The 15,974-nt window shown below is 46.5% G+C and overlaps 1 protein-coding gene across 6 annotated transcripts; it reads right to left on the bottom strand.

Annotated features, from left to right (window-relative positions):
- Window positions 1-277: 277 nt before the first annotated feature.
- Window positions 278-15,358, bottom strand: CALCB (calcitonin related polypeptide beta). 6 transcript variants are annotated; one of them, XM_072865134.1, is made up of 5 exons: window positions 5,191-5,230; window positions 4,010-4,105; window positions 3,569-3,700; window positions 619-806; window positions 278-406 (listed from the first exon to the last, which is right to left on the bottom strand). In XM_072865134.1, the coding sequence occupies exons 2-4, from the start codon at window positions 4,093-4,095 to the stop codon at window positions 644-646; spliced, it is 381 nt and encodes a 126-aa protein (XP_072721235.1). In that variant the 5' UTR covers window positions 4,096-4,105; window positions 5,191-5,230; the 3' UTR covers window positions 278-406; window positions 619-643. The 6 variants fall into 6 exon arrangements, with proteins under 6 accessions (XP_072721235.1, XP_072721236.1, XP_072721233.1 ...); XM_072865135.1 differs by having other exon boundaries at window positions 619-803; XM_072865132.1 differs by lacking the exons at window positions 4,010-4,105; window positions 5,191-5,230 and adding an exon at window positions 15,222-15,358.
- Window positions 15,359-15,974: the final 616 nt, after the last annotated feature.

The raw sequence follows: 15,974 nt of genomic DNA, 5'->3' as shown, positions 1-15,974 counted from the left end.
TTTTTAAACATACTGTACAATCAGGTTAGTTAAGTGTTTTACATCAAGGCACAGCACACTGTATAATACACATATGCCTTGCCAGGCAGCAGCTCAGTATAATCCAAGTTTTGGCAGTAACGACAGGCTAAGTAGCATGGATCACATAAGCTGGAAGATAAATAAATAATAGATGCCGTCACATTTTATTTCAAATAGAGTTGCATATAAAAAGAATATACAATAATTTAAACTTTAATAACTAGATTCTCTTGTACTATACATAACAGAAGTGTTTTCATTTGTATTAAATAAAACATTTTTCAATATTAGGATGCAAAATTAGTCTTCTTTTTGACTGTCTTGATTTATGGAGAAGAGTTGCTTTCATTAGAAATTAAAGTTGAATTTTCAGTTTCATGGCAATCTGAAAGAAAGAAAACCAGAGTTACTATTGATAGTGAAATGTTACTGGTAAAATAAGCAAATAATTCCAACCAAACTGTTGCATTTAGTTAATGCACTGTGAAGCTAGTTGTCTAAGCAGAACACCTACAAAAGCTCTTACTCACAGTCTAAACATGCTGCTGTTATGTTTGTAATTTGCATTGCAGATTCTGTTCATTGCAATGTATTTACCGTATTCACATTATCATTCAGCTATTTATATTTGAACGCTTCTTCTTCGCCTGCCAAAGGCCTTGGATCCCACGTTGGTTGGTACGAAGTTGTTCTTGCCCACTCCTCCTGACCTGCTCAGGAAGTCTGCCAGACGATGGGTCACACAGGTTGCTGTGTTGCAAGCCCTCTTCTGTGCTGTTACACTGCTTTTCAAGAGGAAAATAAAGAGTTAGTTCCTAAAGTATCTACCCTGCATACAATGAAATGTCAGTAAAGGATGCTATGCCTAGGAAAGATTCTTCTATAGAAGAAAAAGCAGGCATGCTGTGCAGCAGGCATTTGCAACTTTCACATTATGCACCTTTCTGTTTTTCTAAGTGTCAGGCTCAGTTTACAAAAGGTGGCTGCGACCTTCCTTTCTTGGGCAATTAGACTAAAGACTAAGGCAAGCCAGATTTTCAGCAACACCCGAGCCATTGCCTGCCTCCAGCCAGTCATTAAGACCAATAGAGAGTGCTGAGGAAGTCCAGGTCTGGCGCATTTAACTAGTCCCCACTTCCTCCAAAAGCTTAGGTCTGTCTTTTGTTTGTAGTGCTGCTGAAGGACAGTAGCAGACGCTGATCTTTAACTTCACTTCAACACCTGTGCTCTGTAATACCCAGAAAACACATTAAATCCTGGCATCACTGACAACTACAGGAGCTTTGCCAGTGACTCTGGTAGGGCTGTTCCTGCAGAGCAGCTGACTGGTTGCTTTCAGAGCTGAACCACACCTAAACATACTGCTTCTGTGTATTTAATGGGAATGTGGGAACCCCTCTTTCCTGGGGTTAGACCCCTGTCTAGTACAGCACTTTACCATGGGAGTAGTTCACAGGCCTCAACAGAACTAGTTCTGTGCTCAGAGTTCAGCCTACAGCTAGTAATTGTGCTAGGCAGGGGACTTCAAGGCATGCACATTCACACAGTCCTTGCTTGAAGCAATTTTCTAGTAAAGCAATGACTTCTTCTTGCAGTAGGAGGGATTTTTCTCAGATAAGCATTACAGGACAGTTCATTAATGTTAACAATGAATACTGTTCGTAACATCCAATGCCCATTTTTCAGAACAGGCCTCTGATTACAAGATAGATGCAGTGCTGCAACAGAAGAACTGTAAAGAAATCTAGTTTTGGCTCTTAATTTACAATTCACCTACATTATATTGTCTTGAATTAATACAAATATTTTAAAGATACCTGAGTTTTGAATATACTAGTATAAAGACCTACTGTAAAGTAAAGAGTAAAGGAAATATGAAGTTCTTACCTGGAAGTGTTCAGTACCCAATTTTAAACAGGATTACATTTCTAGTTTGCTTGAACAAATTTGTATGAGCCTTTCCTCATTCCTTTGCTTCTCAGGATCCTTACTAACAGGATTGCATGCATGCCTGATTACATCAGTACATATGAATGTATGTGTATAATTTCAATTTCTAATTTATCTTTCAACTTTTCTAGAATTACTGGCATTGCCTCTCTTGAACATCAAGACAACTTGTAAAGTATTTCTAGCCATATCTAGAAATCTCACATTCTAAAACAAGTTATTACACTAAGCAGATCTAATCCTTATAGAAAAATAGGTTTATTGAACAAGTCACAAAAGGCAGGCACAAAAGAAGAGTCTACTTGTACATTTAGCAGCCAGAAATGAAGAGCTTTCTTCAGAATTTTTTTTAGTCAGTGTCTAAGAAAATAATTTGAAATATCAAGGCAGTGCTGTTCATTTTTATTTATTTTTTTTCCCCTAGCTTGGTATGCATGTTACGTTCTCTGTCTTCCTAACACTAGGTCCATCTCAAACATTCTCTGTCGAAAACAGAATCAAAATAACATAGCAAAGTTAGCAATCAAAGTTAGATCCACATGCATCAGGTTAAAAAAGGGAGAAGGGGAGAAATAAGCATGTCTAGTTGTTTCCTAGGGGTTCCCCATAGTTTGCATAGCGTTCGTGTTCCAGGTCACTCAGCACATTTCGTTTCTTGCCAGGAGTTCCAGCCCCGACGTCAGTGCGAGGGTAAGTTTGCAATTTGTGCAATTCTTGAGACAGTTTGCCCAGCACACAAGTACTCAGACTGGCACAGCGTTTGGAAATAGGTCTATCCAGGCTGCAGGGGGGAAAAAAAACATGCCCAAAGGAAGAGTAATCTCAAACATGCATGTTCATGCATTTCTTCCCTAGATAAATACCTACAGTTAGGAAATGTAAAAAAATAAGAATAAAAAAATAACCCCCCCACACCACATTCCATGCAAGGAAGGTTCATACAAATGCAGTCAGAAGGAAAACATTGTTTTTCAATGAATTCAACTTTGTTGAAAAAGCAAGTTCATTAGTCTTTTGGATGCTCACAGTTAGGGGTCAGGAGGTTTTATTTCCCATGTATTCAGCATGCTGTTCAGTCTCTCATACATCACCACCATGCTTTGCAATACAAATCCTGTTAGGATAACGCATGTGCTCTTGCATGCCTTTGGTCTATGGGGGAGAGTGGTGCTGCGTGCATTAGGAGGAACACGTTCCCTCTGCCAGGGACTTTCCATGCCTTACAACAGCATGCACTTTCACGACAGAGAATCCAAGAGTGACTGAATAGCCCCTAACACTCCCACTAGGAAGACATACCTTTTGCTGCCATATTTTAACACAACCCCCTCATTCAAGCTCAAATCGCCCTCCACTTTCAGTTGTAAAAGACAGATAGAAGCAGGTTAACTAGGTGGAAGCCATTCTCCCGATACCAACATTAGGATGTCTCTGCAGTACCATCCTTTACCAGTTAGGTGATCACAGTTAGCCATAACACCAAGAAAAGAAAAAAAAGTCTTGACCTGCAGAGGGTCTGCTTAGATGGCTTTTGCTGAAGCAAAACACACAACACTCCCCCGTTGCCCTTGTCCTGCCCCAGGACTGCAGTCCTTACCTGTTCCCCTCAGAGGCTTGCTCCAGCTCTTCTGCTGTCATCTGTATGAACTCTTTCACCAGCGCATTTAATAACCTCCGAGCTTCGTAATCACTGAGCGTCACTCGATCCGTTATGGACTCTAAGCCAGGTCTAAGCAGAGGCAAGCAAGACAGGATGAATAAAACCCGGACTGCTGCAGAGAGCCACGCACAGGAGAGGGGTTTGTCATGCATTACTGTATGTCATAGACATCATCTTTCACCAGTGCGAATATGTAAACCATCCTCATGCATAGGTGTTTTCTAAGTGTAATTTAAAGAGGCACAGTGTCAAAGACAACATCAAAAGAAGCCAGCTTTCTCATTCGCTGTAGTCTATTTCTCTCCTAGATCTCTAAAGAATCTTAAGTATTTTCATACCACTCAGATACAGCACTCAGCAACAGCACCAGCTTCTTACCTGACTGGGGCTGCCTGGAAGCTATCCATCTGGCACACAACCAAGGCATAAACAGCAAGGAAAGATGAAATCTTCAGCATAACCATGATTTCCTCTCTACAACAAAGAGGTACATCAAGCAATGGCTGTTTTCCAACCCTCGCAATCCTATAAGATCTACTAAAGAGGTCATCGTTTCCTAGCCACAAGTAGCACAAATACTAACAGCTTTTTTTCTTCTTTAATATTACCTCTCCGTTTCTTTTGATTATTGCTATTGTGCTTTGGTTTTCTCTGAATTTTAAGATAACTTAGCACTATTACAGGGGACAAAAATGCAGCTTTTCAGAGCTGCAGTTCTGTACAGTTAGCTGCATTCAACTTAATGCAGACTTTCCCTCGAACTGACACGTTCCTCTGACTACTGCACACAATGTCACATTCAGTGTGTTCAGTGTGAACAGGCACAGTTATAGGATAAGAGTCACAACAAAAAAAGCGTTTAGTGTTTAATATTTTTAAGAATGAAGTGCCACTGTTAGCCCTTTACCTGAAACTGCCTGCTTCTTGGCAGTTAGCACACTAATATCCCAGTTCAGATTACACTGTAAGAATTAAGTAGTTTAATTTCAACAAATGTTTCTACTCTGAAACCAGAAAAAGAGTAAGTTAAAAGTTAGTCATTAGAACAAAACCTGTAAAAATATATATATAATTGAAGATATCTGCTTTGAGACACCCCTCTTTTCTCACAGCATCAGTATCGGACTCAAGAAAGCACATCGTTAACGACCACATCAGCGTCATTTTTGCTAGCTCCCAATTCTCGCCGCGGCACCTTCCAAAGGCCGTCCCGCTTCCCCACGGGCCCCCGGGGCGCCCTGGACGGTGCCCAGCACCGGCAGAGCACCCGGCCGGGCACCGGGGAGGGCTCTGCAGGGACAGCCGTCCCGCACGCCTGGCGGGACACCCCACGTCGCGTCGGCGGGGGAAAGGGAGAGAGAGGCCGAGGACTAACTTTCTCCCACCTTCCTCGGCTCGCTTGCTTGCACACGCGTGTGCCCACGCGTACGCAAGCACGCGAATGCAGGCGTGACGGCCCCGCGCGGACTCCGCACCCCGGGAGAGAAAGGGGACTCGCGACCCGCCCCACGCAGGGAGCCGCGGCCAGAGCCGGCCCCGGGAGCCGGCGCGCTGCTTACCGGCGGTGCGGAGCGGAGCCGCGCGAAGAAGATACCGGTGGCGCCGCCGAGCCGCGGTGCCGCGCGCTGCCCGCCCGCTCCCCTTTATACCTGCCGCCGCGGCAGCCTGCGTGGGCGCCCGCGCGGGCCCGCCAGCCAATCACCGCCTCGGCCGCCCGACGAGGCCCGGTCCGCCATTGGGCGCCAAAGCCCGGCTCGGCGGTGACGTCATGCCCCGCTCCGTGAGCGTCCCATTCACAAAAAATCCGGCGGGGGGCGAGGCGCCGCCGGGGGCACTGCGGGGCGGAGGGGGGGCCATTCACGCCGCGCGGCCGCGGCCCGGCCCCGCTCCCCCGCGGGATCGCTCACGCGTGGCGACCTCTGCAGCAGAGGGACCGCATTGCAGAGCGGGGGCCGCTCCCTCCCCGGGATTTCCCCCCCCCGCCCCGGGGCCGCCCCGCCCGCCCGGCAGCCGGTTGCACCCAGCCGCCCTCCCGGCGCCCCGACAGCAGCTGCGTTTGGGCGGGCGGGGGTCCCGCACGCGCGGGGGCCGGGGGCGGACAGGGTGCGCAGCGGGGCAGGGCCACCGCGCACGGAAGTGCCCGCGGCCACCGCCTCCCGGCGCGCCGCGCCGACCCCTGCCCGAAGGGAGCACCCCCGGACCCTCTCGCTTCCCCGGCACGGGAGGCAGCGCTTGCGGCCGGCACCCCGCCGCTCCTCCCCGGAGCGAGGGACCCTCGGCACCTGCCACCAGCCCCGCGGCGGCAGCGCGCTGCTCTCCGCGCTGTGCCCTGCCGGGAGCCCGCACCGCCTCCCCCGGGACTGGTCCGCGGCGTAACTCCGCGGCCCTAGAGGGAACCATCGTCATCACCACCATCACCGCACAACTCTAGGGGCAGGTGCGGCGCCTTTCTGTGCGCGGAAGAGGCACCGGGGAAGGGGGGGTCGCCTCCCCCCGGCGTAACGCTGAGCCCCGCCGGCGGGGATTACCGGGCAGCTGCCCGGCGCCCCATGCATCACCCGCGGAGGGCCCTTTGTCACGGCGCGGCGGCGCTGCACCTGCCCTCGCAGGATGTTTGTTTGCCCCGGCGCAGCAAGTACCCGCCCGGCGGGGGGGCCGGCGGGGGCGGCCGCGGGGAGGCGCGACGCGACACGGGGCTGGGAGAAAACTGCCCGCCGGAGCGGGCGCGGGGAGGGGGGAGAAGCGGGCCGGGCCCGCCGCTCTGCAGCGGCCGGAGGCGGAAAGCCCTTCCACCGCCCCCCGAGAGCCGCGGGCTGGGAGCGCCTTTCCTGCCCGCCGTAAGTCGCAGGGCGTTTGCCGAGGACGGCGGCACCGGCAGGCGCCGCCGGTGCGTGCCCCCGCGGCAGAGGGAATGCCCAAGCGCTACCCCGAGCCCCGGCAGCCGCCGGCAGCGGGCGATAGGCCGGGCGGAGGGGCGCGCCGGGACCGCGGCCGGAGGAGGGGTGGGCGCTGACCGTCCCCGGGACCTCCGGCCCGGCGCCGCTCCGCTCGTGCCTTCCCCTGCCCCCGCTGCCCTGCACCGCCGTGGCCCTTCATCGTTCGCGGCGGCTGCGGGCACCGCCCGGGGCAGCGGTGAGTGCCGCCTGTGCCGCCGGGCCCCGGCGGTGACACCGCAGCGAGCGAAGCCCCGCGCACGCTGCGCGGCCCCACCGCGCCGCTCCGCGGGACGGGTGCCGAGCGCAGCGAGATCGCTCGTTTCGCTCCGTAACACGGATGGGGGAGCTGTCCTGGGGACTGCCCGGCGTTTCTGCCTTTCTGTGTTTGCAGAAGCCGATGACACGGGTCGCCCCCGACGGCAGGAATCGTGTGTTTCACCGGGAGGTGAATAAAGTTGGGGAACCGCGGGGCGGGTGGTGTTTTGCTGGTGCGATTTTAGCTGTGAGGTTTGACAAGGAACACGAACATGCTGAAAACCACACGCGAGTCGCTGATCAGCCGGGGAGGGTTTCTTCCTCTTCCATGGCTGTCAGCCTGTCGGGGCGCAGCACCCGCTCAGCCACCGTCTCCCCGTCCCTCCCAGCGCCGGGGGCGGCGAACCGGCGGGGTCTGCGCAAGTGCTCCGCGCTCCTTTGGCAGAACGACGGTTGCAAAACCGTTTCGTTTTGGGGGGTTTAGGTTCCGTTTTTTTTTCAGGTGGCAAGTAGTGGTTTGGGGTTTTTTTTTTCCTAACACGTCTTGGTAGCTTTTCATGAGTTACGGCCCTCGGGGGCGGGGGAGATCGTGCGCTCCGACCTGCCGAGCTCAGCTGCGGCCGCAGCGACGGGAGGGGAAGGAGCGCAGAGCCCCACGGCGAGGGGGGCGCGGGAAGTGGCCAGCGTGTGGGGCTGCGAGGGGTCCCAGCTTGCCCCGTGCCCACAAGCACCATTTGGAGGCTCAGGGTAAGGTGCCCGCAGAGATCTGGGCTCGCCCCGCCACAGGCGCTGCTGGAGCGGGGGTACGGGGTGCCGGCACCGGCCGCCCCCCGGCCCCGGGGCTTCCCTCCTGCCTGCTCCCTTAGCTCGCTTTACGGGCACCGCTGGCCTCTGCCCTCCCTGGCAGGCTTCCTCCTCCGCCCCGCGCAGACAAACTTAAAATTTCGTTTTAAATAGCAGCTCCATGGCACGTATGCTCATCACGGGAATCCCGCGGGAGAAGGAGTTTAAGTATTTGATTTGAAATCTCTTCCGTTTCCACGGCTCCCATTCTGATTTTTAAGCTAGTTTTTCTGAGGTTGCGTTTACAAACGTTAGGTAGCACCTAAAGAAACGGCTCAGCATCACTTTTGCTGTTTTAATGTGACTTGTACAGCTACACCAACAGAAATAAAGTGTAGGAACGTCAATGACCGGGCTTCCAGTCAGACACTTTCTCTCTCTCTCTCTCTCTCTCACCCCACTGTTCCTTTTCTCTTCCTACGTTAACAGTTAATAGTTCACATTTGCTTTGGGGATTTATTGACTCCCTGTCCACATAGAATATTCCTGGTTTAACGTTAAAAAATCCAGAAGACTCTGTTGGAATAGCATATTTCAGTTCTTCAGGGAGGAAAAATTTCGATTTCATCTTCTGGTTGATTCCAGTCAGTTCAAGTCCTTCTCTTGCCAGTGCGACTCAGCCTCGGGCTGGAGCCTGTAGGATGCGGTGATTGCAGGATTTCAGATGCCAACATTTCTACTTTAAGCTTGCATAGGAAGAAACGTAAATTTAAAGCAACAGGTATGAATGCCAATAGATCTACTTTTGTGCACGTATAGATAAAATAGTACTTGGATGTTGGCAAGCACTTTGGCTGCTCCTTGCCAGAGCTAATGGAGGGACTCCCAGCTGGAACGCTTGTCCTGTTTTTTCCCCTCAGCTATACGTCATCTGGTCTCACCAGATATATTTTCCTTTTGCAAACTTCTCTTCTCTTGCACATAAGACGGAGAAGAAAGATAGTTTACCCAGTACAAAGAACTCCAAAGACCAGTTTGTCTATTTTTGAAGCTGTAAAAAAGATATGGTATTTTCACAGGATAATGGTCTCCTGTTGCTAGATGGATAAATCCAAAACTAGAGGTTAAGTATTCATGAAAAAACTAGCACAGAGGGGTACTTCTGAGCACTGCACTAGGAAAGCAAGACATTTACTGAAACAACGTGTTCCAAGGAACTTGTCCTGCTTTTTTTCAGTGCCTGATAATATATCAGGTAAAATAATCAATGGGTATAGGTTCAAAGCAGATGAAATGAAGAGCTACAGAATGACTGTATTTTTTTATTAAGAAATGAGATGATTTAATGCAACCTGCAGCTCCAACTAAAAGGAATTTCCTCTTCAAAGACATTTATAGGGAATAAGAAAAATCTCTCCTATTTTAAAGTGAGTTTCTACACTAGATACAACTTCTTACAATAGTCTACTGTTGATATTATTTAACCAATACATTTTAAAGTGCAACCATTTTTTCTACTGTAACTATTGCCATCATGTCAACAAGCCATAGACACTGCAGTGAGGTTCTTAAATGTTACCAGCTGACATGCTGTTAAGCAAAAATACCACATTTATATATTGAGATTTTTGTTCAATAATAAAATGTAATTCTTCAAGATAGACAAGACTGTGAGCTGCACAGACAAATTTCCATTCCCAAGAATGGTTCATATCTGACGAGGACCCTACAAAAAGGAAAGGGTAGACAGTGACAATGCCACGATCCACAGACACGGTAAGTTCTTCACGAGGGAGGTGAGCATGATTTGGGTCTCTGCTCTCTAAGCTTGTTCTTCATAGCACCTAATTAAGCCTTTTGCAGATAAGGCCAATTCATGATAAAACCAGCTGTAAAAATCACATGGTCTTTCTTTACGAAGAGAAGCTGGGGAGTTACTTATCTGTGTTGCTGGTGGATGCCTAGGCTATCTAATTCAGGATCCTATCTCCACGAATGGCCAGAAAACACTGCCACCTAAGAAGACTCTACAAGCCACATGGGGGAACGTGAGCACTATTGAGCTCCTGTGAAAGCATCTTTCTAATGTTTCATTGTAATCTGTTCTGCAGAAAACAACAGAAGCTAAGCCAGAGTTAACAACATTGTGCTGTTGTAAAAACAAGCTGTATATTAACCTGAGTATCGTGTTTAAGGCCCGAGAGATAATCCTTACGCTCTACTTGTTGCTGATAAGATCTAGATCTGCTAGTGTACTCTGTTTGGGGACAGCATGCCATACCTCAAAAAGACTTGGGCAAGTTGGAGAAAGTCCAGAAAAATACCAGTAAGAGTTATCAGAGATCCCATAACATGATTTAGGAGAACAAACTCAAAGACTGGGGAAACAGTTAACAGAAGGAAAGGCTATGGAGAAATGTGATAACAAAAATATAAATACTTGCCATGATGCAGTAATAATCGACACTCTGGTACTATATTCAAAACAACAAAAATATATGGGCTAAAAGGCAACAAAGGAGATACCACACATTAGAAAGAGCTTTCTACTATCGAGATTAATGACAAGAATAGGTTGCATTGCAGTTATGGCATATCTTTCACTGGAGGGTTTTATGGCATGGTAGTCTAAGATCTCTCAGGAATGACATGTATAGTTGCTCTGCTCTGGGGAAGCAACATAATCAACTAAATATGCTCTCTTCATATCTTTCACTTCCAATTTCACCTCTGTGATTCTGTAATTTTAATAGCTACAGACTGGCTTAAACTCTGAAACATAACACCTTATCTATCATCCAAACTTTTGCTAGCACTTGCTTTTGCAAAACTTACATGCCTAATTGGTATAATCCTTTGCTTAATTCTGCTTCCGTAGCCTCCAAAAGGCCATATTCAGATTTAGAATAAGCTCACATGAAGCTTATCCACACAAATAATATTTTACCTATCCATCTTGTAGTTCAGTTTGAATTTGGCCCAAAAATGAGAGCCTCTTTTTTATAAAAATGCTGTACTTTCCTGAGAACCAGAACACTGATACAGATCCCAACACTAAGCATTTCTTTTTTAATGGACATTAAATCTGGATTTAGGCTGCTTCAGTGACTACTTTTGAGAAAGTGGAACTGCTGTTGAACTAATTACTGAGAAATCTATAAATCAGTCTGGAAGCAAATTTTCTTCCAAAATGCCTTAGAAAAGCTTCCAGACTGATGTATGGAAGACATTTGAAACAGAAGATCAGTGTTGCATTGTTTTAATCTCATTGAAACATTCCTACTGAGCTTTTTTGCGCAGTAGGTTTTGCAGCAGTTTCCCTGTATATGCTCAAAATCCAGTGCAGAATAACCTTTTAAAACAAACTGGGCCACGCTGTCCTGCACTGAGGTTTGCCTGGCAAGGCAGAAGGGGCAGACCATAAGGAAGCTGGCTACGGCTCTATCATCTTCTGTCCTGCCTTACCGCAGCTCAGCCTCTGAGCAGGTTCACAGAGGCTCCAGCCCTATCATGCTACCTGGCAGCATGCTCCCACCCTCTGACAACTGGCAAAACTGGGCCGCGCTCCAGCCAGAGCCAGTTCTGTCCCAGGCTGCACCTCCAGTGGGCTGACAAGGGGAATCCCTCATGAGGAACTCGCAGCTCACCAAATACAGCCAGTGTCAGACTTCCAGCATGACCAGGGTAGCACAAAGGGGATGAACTACGGAGGAAAATCTCACTCGGAAAATATTTCAAAATCGGCACCTATTTCCACTTCAGTTTTATGCATTCTGCAGGTAAGGTAAGAGTTGAAGAAACTCCTTATGTGGAAAACAACCTCAGAACAGAAAACTAACCTTGTTAAGCAATAGTGTAGTTATATAACTTTGATTTGATTGCTTGCACAAGTGCTATGCTGCTATCTTATATGTCATCAGAGCATGTCAGCAAAAATACAGTGAGAAACTATATCCTAAATCCTCACGTTAATCCTATGCTTGTTCCTTACAGGATATGAGAAGGGTGGAAGATCTCATCTCGTCATTTCATTCTTTGTCTTGATAGTACTGAGGTCTGATTAAGCCACAGTGTAACGTAGTATTTTTCTCAGTCCTTTCCAGACCATTCAGTTGTCCTGGCGTTGTTAGGTACTGCAGCTATACACCCCTGCTGTTTCCAGTATTGCCCTCTGTGTGAGGAGGACCGGGTGCAATTGTTTCTCAGCTGGCTGTTTAATTGTTTGACTCTTGACAAAAGGAACTTGTACAAGGGCAACGATTTAGCCTGTACCTTCAGCTAAATCGGGGACCAAAAAAGATCTCCTTCCTTTCAGTGCTGGTAAATACTACATGAAAGCAAAGGCTATTACAACATAGTATTTGCTAATCTACTTAAGCAGAGTTTCTGGGAACCAATCACCATATGATACTATCAATTAAAAAGATAAATTTCTAAATGTATGCATAAAATTGACCTAAGTATACTCTGAAAGAACCAGCAAATAAAATATGCCAAAACTATTTTTGAAGTTACACTCTTTAAGCCAGTGTCATAGCTTTCTGAGTCTGGCTGACAAACATAAAAGGTTTAGGCACAGTAGGACTGTGATTAAGGAAAAGGGTTTTTTTCAGCAACCAATCACCAAATTCACAAGGGAAAACATTAGATGTGTTTTTCTGTTTTAGCTAATCTGTAACGCACCAACATCATTATAGGCTTAGCCAAGGAGATAATTGTAACATAGAAATTGATCTTTCACTATGATGATATAGGTGTGTTAAAAAGAGGTATGTGAGTGTAATAGATAACATCTGCACATGACTCTAAACTTGTCAGTGGGCTTATGAAATTAATTTCTTCAATGAGAAGCATGCCTATTTTACATACATCTATACAGATCTCTTTCTTTTCCCTGCCCCGCCCTCAAAGAAAAGGAGCAAAATCTTTACATTTCTGGCTATAAAGAAGTTGTTTTCCTGTATGACATTTTCTAAATAATGGCATGACTTCACTGGACAAGAGACTTTATTATAGGAATGGAAAGCATTTTAGCCTGATAAAGGTTTATCTTGTTTTCTAGAAGTGCAGCAACGATGTCAACGCTAAAGAGTAAGAAAGCCGAAGCCTGTTTCAAACTGTAGCTGAATACAAGTTTGTGAGATATTTAATGGAACTTGGAAAAGCCTTAATTTTTCTCCTAAGAGCTTAATAGAGTTATCATCAGGATCTTAATATTGCTACTAAAAGAACAGCCATATCCGTCAGTCTATTTCTTCAAAAGTCAAAGCTGTGTATATGTATGTGTAGTCACTCCCTGTCAAAGAATTGCTTTCTGCTTTTCTTGAGAAGACAGGAACACAATCATTTCCTGTTACTTGATTGCCTCCAACTTCTCCTTACAGAATTTACAATGCAAAGTAACTGTAAATCGCAATGACTAGAATGTTTTAGAATTTAATAAAGATACATGCTTTAATGGGTTTCTTTACTCAGCCATCATTTTTTATAATTGAAATCAAAAAACCTTTACTCGTCCTATGAGTTTGCTCATTTGATCATCTGTGATTAAGATGAGTAAAACGCTCCCAAAGAAGCAATTCAGCACAAGCTGCCCCCACACTTCTGAAGGAATGAAAGAAAAAAAAAAGCATCAGTCAGAAACTGGCAAGGAATCCTGCCCTTGGATAGCCATTGGAGTCTTGCATCCCTAAACCTGTGTTCTTAAGTGATTTCATCTGTCCACAAGGGTTTATTTATCACTTACTTTTGACAACTTTCAGTCATATTTATCCATGCTGGTCCTTTTTTCCTCCATTTAATCATGCATCCTTTAGAGGTTCTCAGATCTTTAATCTTGGCTGATTCACCACTTTTTCGCATTTGGCTTGACCAAAACCGATTTTACTGTTCTGCAATCATCCTCTTCAGTTTCTCTTCCTCTGTTACAGTGGCTAACACCACCCTCTTTTCTCCATCACCAAGGCTCAAACACTATGGTAGGGTCAGTTTTGACTGTTCTCTCCCTTGCTTGAAGGTAATTGTCAAATCTGGTCTGCTTTTTCCCCCACACAAGTCTATTCCTTCCTTTTTAGCCAAACATTTGGACTTTTCATCTGTATCTTTTTTCCTCTCTTGGGTCTTTCCTATAGTATTTTTTTCCCTGTTTTTCCCCTTCAAAATGCTTGCTGCCAAAACTGTCAATCACCTTTCCTTTCTTTTCTTACACAGATGCAGTGGAAATTATGATCATCTAAAACTTCGGGTGCACGTGAAGTATTACACATTTAAATAACAGAACATTGAAGATAAGCAGTAAAAATCAATCAAAGCAATAGTACTTCTTCCTGTGTTTCCTCAGACACTTTGAGAACTATTCAGGTATCATCTTATCGAGGTGAGGATGAGGGGAGAAAAGTACCAACCTCTTTTTTCCAAAGACAGAAGCTTATGTACCGAAATGCTTTACATCCTTCGAACTGAGACTGCAATAACAACCGTATGCATTTACACCATACCATACACCATATAATTGCATGATGTATCTGGCACATCAACGTTTCTACTCCCACTGTAATCAACAGCAATTTCATCTTGAAAGTTAATTCTCTGTAATTGTCTACAGGCTGTTAATTAGTCTTTCTCACACTGTTTTGAAGTGTTTTCTGACCAGCCAGTCTGTGTACCTCTATTCACCTGAATATGCTGAGCTAAAGTGTTTGGAGACCCCCTCTTTGTTTAAATTTGTGTAAGTGATTAGGTTTAAATCTATCTGTTTGAGTTTGCATGCTTCAGCACAACTGCTTAAGCACATTGCACATCTTGTTTTAATCCTCGGCCATTTCTCCTCATTCTGCCTCTGGCTGGAGCCAACCTGAGGTCCTGAATCTCTTGCCATCCGGTGAGAAATCTTAAGGCACTGACATTGAAATACTGTAATTTTTTTGCAGGTATGGCCCAAGTAATTTAGTTAAGACACCAGGCAGTATCATACTGGAAGAAAGGACGAAGAAATAACTCGGAAGAAGAATGAAAGAAATAAACCTCCAGCAGTGCTCAAGCCACTTCTTTGTATTCTGACAAACTGGGTAAGATTTTGATATAGGACGCTGGCATTGACACATGCTTTACAGGCATTTTGCAGCTAGGGCAAAGAAAGATGCTGAGGCAAATAAAACTGACGACTCGTTGCGTGAAGATTCACCTGAAAATCAGAGTCTCTCACTGTATTGACCCACAGAAACCAGCACAGACCCTGGTCCAGGAGCCAGCCCAACCAGCCTTCAGTGCATGACAAGACACGGCCATCAACAACTCTGGCTGAGAAAACTGGATCAGCATCGTTGCACTTGCCTTCATTAAAAGTTACTGGTGTATCGTTCTGTAATATACACGTGACGTTTATCTTTCCGTCTCAATCTGCCCATCCTGGGCAAACATGAGCGAGTACACTCTTTGAACCCTGTTCTCTTTTTACACTTCATAGCTTCGTGCTCTATTCAGCGAGCACCCAGATAGCCAGACTGATTGCCCTGAAGCCTCGCAGATGCCTTGCAGCCAGATTGCCAGGCAAAAAGCTACACTTTGTCACTTCCCAGCTCCCCTCCTTGTTTCCTGGTTGTAGCCACAGCTCTTACCTCCTCTCCATACTCTCAAAGCAAATGCCTTTGCGGCGTTTGAGTTCTTGACCGCCCGCCTTCTGAGCAACATCTGGGGCCCTCCTCAGCTTTTGTGCCATGTACTCTCTGGTCAGTATCGCCACATTAGAAGCAGAAGGTCCCATCACAGGAACGTACTGAGAATTAAGCGTACATAGTGCATTTTGATCAGTCAGGTTATTAATGAACTTCATCAGCCTAAATTCTTTATCAGTTTAGATCTTACCAACATTCTTATGAATCTGTGTAGAGATATTCAGGTGAATTCAACAAAAAAGAAATCTCAAGTTGGAAACATAGCATAGAAATTTTAACAGGGCAGGAATGCTTCTGTTATGCCTAAAATTGCTTGTAAAACAGCAGTAATGGAACAGCAAAAACAGCGTGAGTGGAAACACATCTAAGTTTTTGATAAAGGGTTTTAGCAGGATGTCACGTTGCATGGCAGCATTGCTTTCTTAGCTCTGCGCTAAATGATCTTGGTCTCTTCAGCAGCTCAAGCCCTCTTTCCTGAGGCATCATCCCGCTGAGTAACAATAGCCCTTACGCGTACCTATGTGATTTCCCTGCTGCTTGGTCACATGAACTGGGGACATTTCCTTCTGTGCTCAGCTGCCTGCGAGCGCGGGGACGCCAGGCCTCCTCACTGCCCGCGGCAGCGCTCCGGCGTTGCTGTCAGCTGTGTCAGATGACCCGCGGGAACTGCAGGCAGGACATGTGAGGCTGCCACCC

Source organism: Ciconia boyciana, chromosome 6 (genome assembly GCF_034638445.1).
Source record: "Ciconia boyciana chromosome 6, ASM3463844v1, whole genome shotgun sequence".
NCBI lineage: Eukaryota > Metazoa > Chordata > Aves > Ciconiiformes > Ciconiidae > Ciconia > Ciconia boyciana.
This window is presented reverse-complemented; position numbering and strand designations above follow the sequence as displayed.